The 2,500-nt window shown below is 37.9% G+C and overlaps 1 protein-coding gene across 2 annotated transcripts in view; it reads left to right on the plus strand.

The window, feature by feature from the left end:
* The window catches only part of LOC125046055 (serine/threonine-protein phosphatase PP1-like), an 83,993-nt gene that overhangs the window by 79,578 nt on the left and 1,915 nt on the right, over positions 1-2,500 (plus strand). For both annotated transcript variants that reach the window (XM_047643672.1, XM_047643671.1), the window contains exons 3-6: positions 127-234; positions 493-581; positions 914-984; positions 1,465-1,542. In XM_047643672.1, coding sequence (XP_047499628.1) covers positions 127-234; positions 493-581; positions 914-984; positions 1,465-1,542 — 346 coding nt within the window. The remainder of the gene's footprint in view (positions 1-126; positions 235-492; positions 582-913; positions 985-1,464; positions 1,543-2,500) is intronic.

Here is a 2,500-nt window from a genome sequence, read left to right on the forward strand (position 1 = left end):
AACGATAATACCAATAAAGATTACAGTAACAATGAAAACAGCAATAATGACGAAAATGTTAATAACAATGACAACAACAGCAACAGAAATACAATGTATCAAATCCCTCTCTCCTCGCCGTTGCAGAGGGAAGCAGTCCCTGGAGACCATCTGCCTTGTTCTCGCCTACAAGGTCAAATACCCCAACAATTTCTTCATTCTCCGTGGCAACCATGAATGCGCCTCCATAAACAGGTCAGTCAATGAAGCAACGTTTTATGACCGAGACTAAGGTCATTTTGATACGGGTCAGTAGTTAGCGAAAGGATTTTGTTGTGTTGCTAAACCGTAGGAGAACGAAGTCAGTAGTTTGTGACAGTATGTTGCGCTAACACATCGCGGAAGCTAAGGTCGGCAGTTTATGAATAAGTATGTACCATATTACTGATCCATACCCCCCCCCCCTCCCTCCAAAAAAAAGGAAATGATGTCTATTTTCTTATTTATTTCCAGGATATATGGTTTTTATGACGAGTGTAAGAGACGATACAACGTCAAGCTGTGGAAAACTTTCACTGATCTCTTCAACTGTTTACCGCTGGGTAAGTCTGACTTTTGCTTAATATATGTCAAAAATCAGTCAGATCTGCTTCGAACGCACGAATAGACGTTAAGAAGTATCCCTGTTCGTAGAAACTTATGGATGAAAAAGATAATCGAACTTATGAATGAAAATTATACTCAAGAATAGCCTTTTGTGTTTGTGATAAAAAAGTTAGAAAATACATCATACACAAAATAAGGTTATTTTAAGAGTGGACAATGTCTCAGAAAATTCCATTTTGTCTACCGGTCTAATTCTGTCTTTCAGACATATAAATATTCAATAGTTCGTCTCTTAAAATAATAATTAACCCATGTGGTCTTCTTGCAGCTGCACTCATCGAAGGAACCATCTTGTGTATGCATGGGGGCCTCTCGCCTGACTTGCAGAGCCTTGAACAGGTATCTTGAGATTCGTTAGTTTGTTTTAATAAAAACTTTGCATATGTGTCTATTCTTTTTTTGTTTTTGTTTTTTTTGTTTTTTTGCTTTTTCTAATTAATTGTTTTTTTCTGATTGTTCTAAATGTAGTATATGAGAGATTTGATTTATAATCTCTGTTGTCCTCTCTCTTTCTGACACTCCCTCCATCCTTCTCTTCCTTCCTTCCTTCCTTCCTTCTTTCCTACCTTCCTTCCTTCCTTTCTTCCTCCCTCCCTCCCTCCCTCCCTCCCTCCCTCCCTCCCTCCCTCCCTCCCTCCCTCCCTCCCTCCCTCCCTCCCTCCCTCCATCCCTCCCTCCCTCCCTCTCTCCCTCCCTCCCTCCCTCCCTCCCTCCCTCCCTCCCTCCCTCCCTCCCTCCTCCCATCTTTGTTTCAATTCCCCCTCATTCCCCCTCCCTTCCCTCTCTCACCATTACATAACCTGACTTCACTATCACCAGTTGCGAAACATCGAGCGACCTTTGAACGTACCTGACGCCGGCCTGGTGTGTGACCTTCTCTGGGCTGACCCTGATGAGGTAAGCGACAGGTCCTTTGAACATCTACTGATTTTTTTTTTTTTACTTAGTCATTTATTTGTCCTTTGAACATCTACTGATTTTTTTTTTACTTATTCATTTATTTATTTATTTATTTGTTCTTTGTCTCATCATCCATTTACCTATTAATTTATTCATCCATGCATTCAGTTGTTCATATATTCGTTTATTTACGTATTCACTTATTCATATGTTAATTTATTTACTTATTCAGTTATTTATATATTCACTTTTTGCTTATTCAGTTGTTAATATTTTTATCTGTTTAGTTATTCATGTATTCGTGTTTTATCGATTCGTTTTGTTAAATGACTCGTTTATCTATTTGTATATATGTTTGATTAAATTTATAATTGCTTATTTGATTTTATTCTTGGCGTATTGTTGACTCTGGATACATTTGGTTAGTTATTTCGTTTTAGATTGGAAGCATAAGATATTTATAATCAGAATTAGACAAAGTGATAAATCGGTAGGTAACTGATAACAGTTGGGTAGATAGATTGATATATCAAGCATTAGGCAGATAAAGGTGCATCAGATATAGCAAATGAAATTTCCGTAATTATACGTTGTCATTGAACATCACAACGGTATTGCGGAAAAAGCGATGACGTCACAAGAATTGAGTGGACAAAATCTAGGATAAAAACAGCGGGAAAGGCAAGATGCGGGCGCCGTGATATTAAGCTGCGCCGGTTGCTACGGAACTCCAATTAACTTGAAAGAAATCAAATCCCATATTCTTTTTTCCCTCGGCAAGAAAAAAAAATCCTTGCGGATTTAGTTAGTAAATATGATTTAAACGCATCTAGTAAATTAAGTGACTGAACTTTCCTTTGCTTGTCATCGTTATTAAAAGGATTTTAACTTTTGGTACCATAGTGAAATGAGAAGGGTAAATGCCGTAGATTTACCGGCTTAGTTTACCTTAGTT

Source organism: Penaeus chinensis, chromosome 38, assembly GCF_019202785.1.
Source record: "Penaeus chinensis breed Huanghai No. 1 chromosome 38, ASM1920278v2, whole genome shotgun sequence".
Lineage (NCBI taxonomy): Eukaryota > Metazoa > Arthropoda > Malacostraca > Decapoda > Penaeidae > Penaeus > Penaeus chinensis.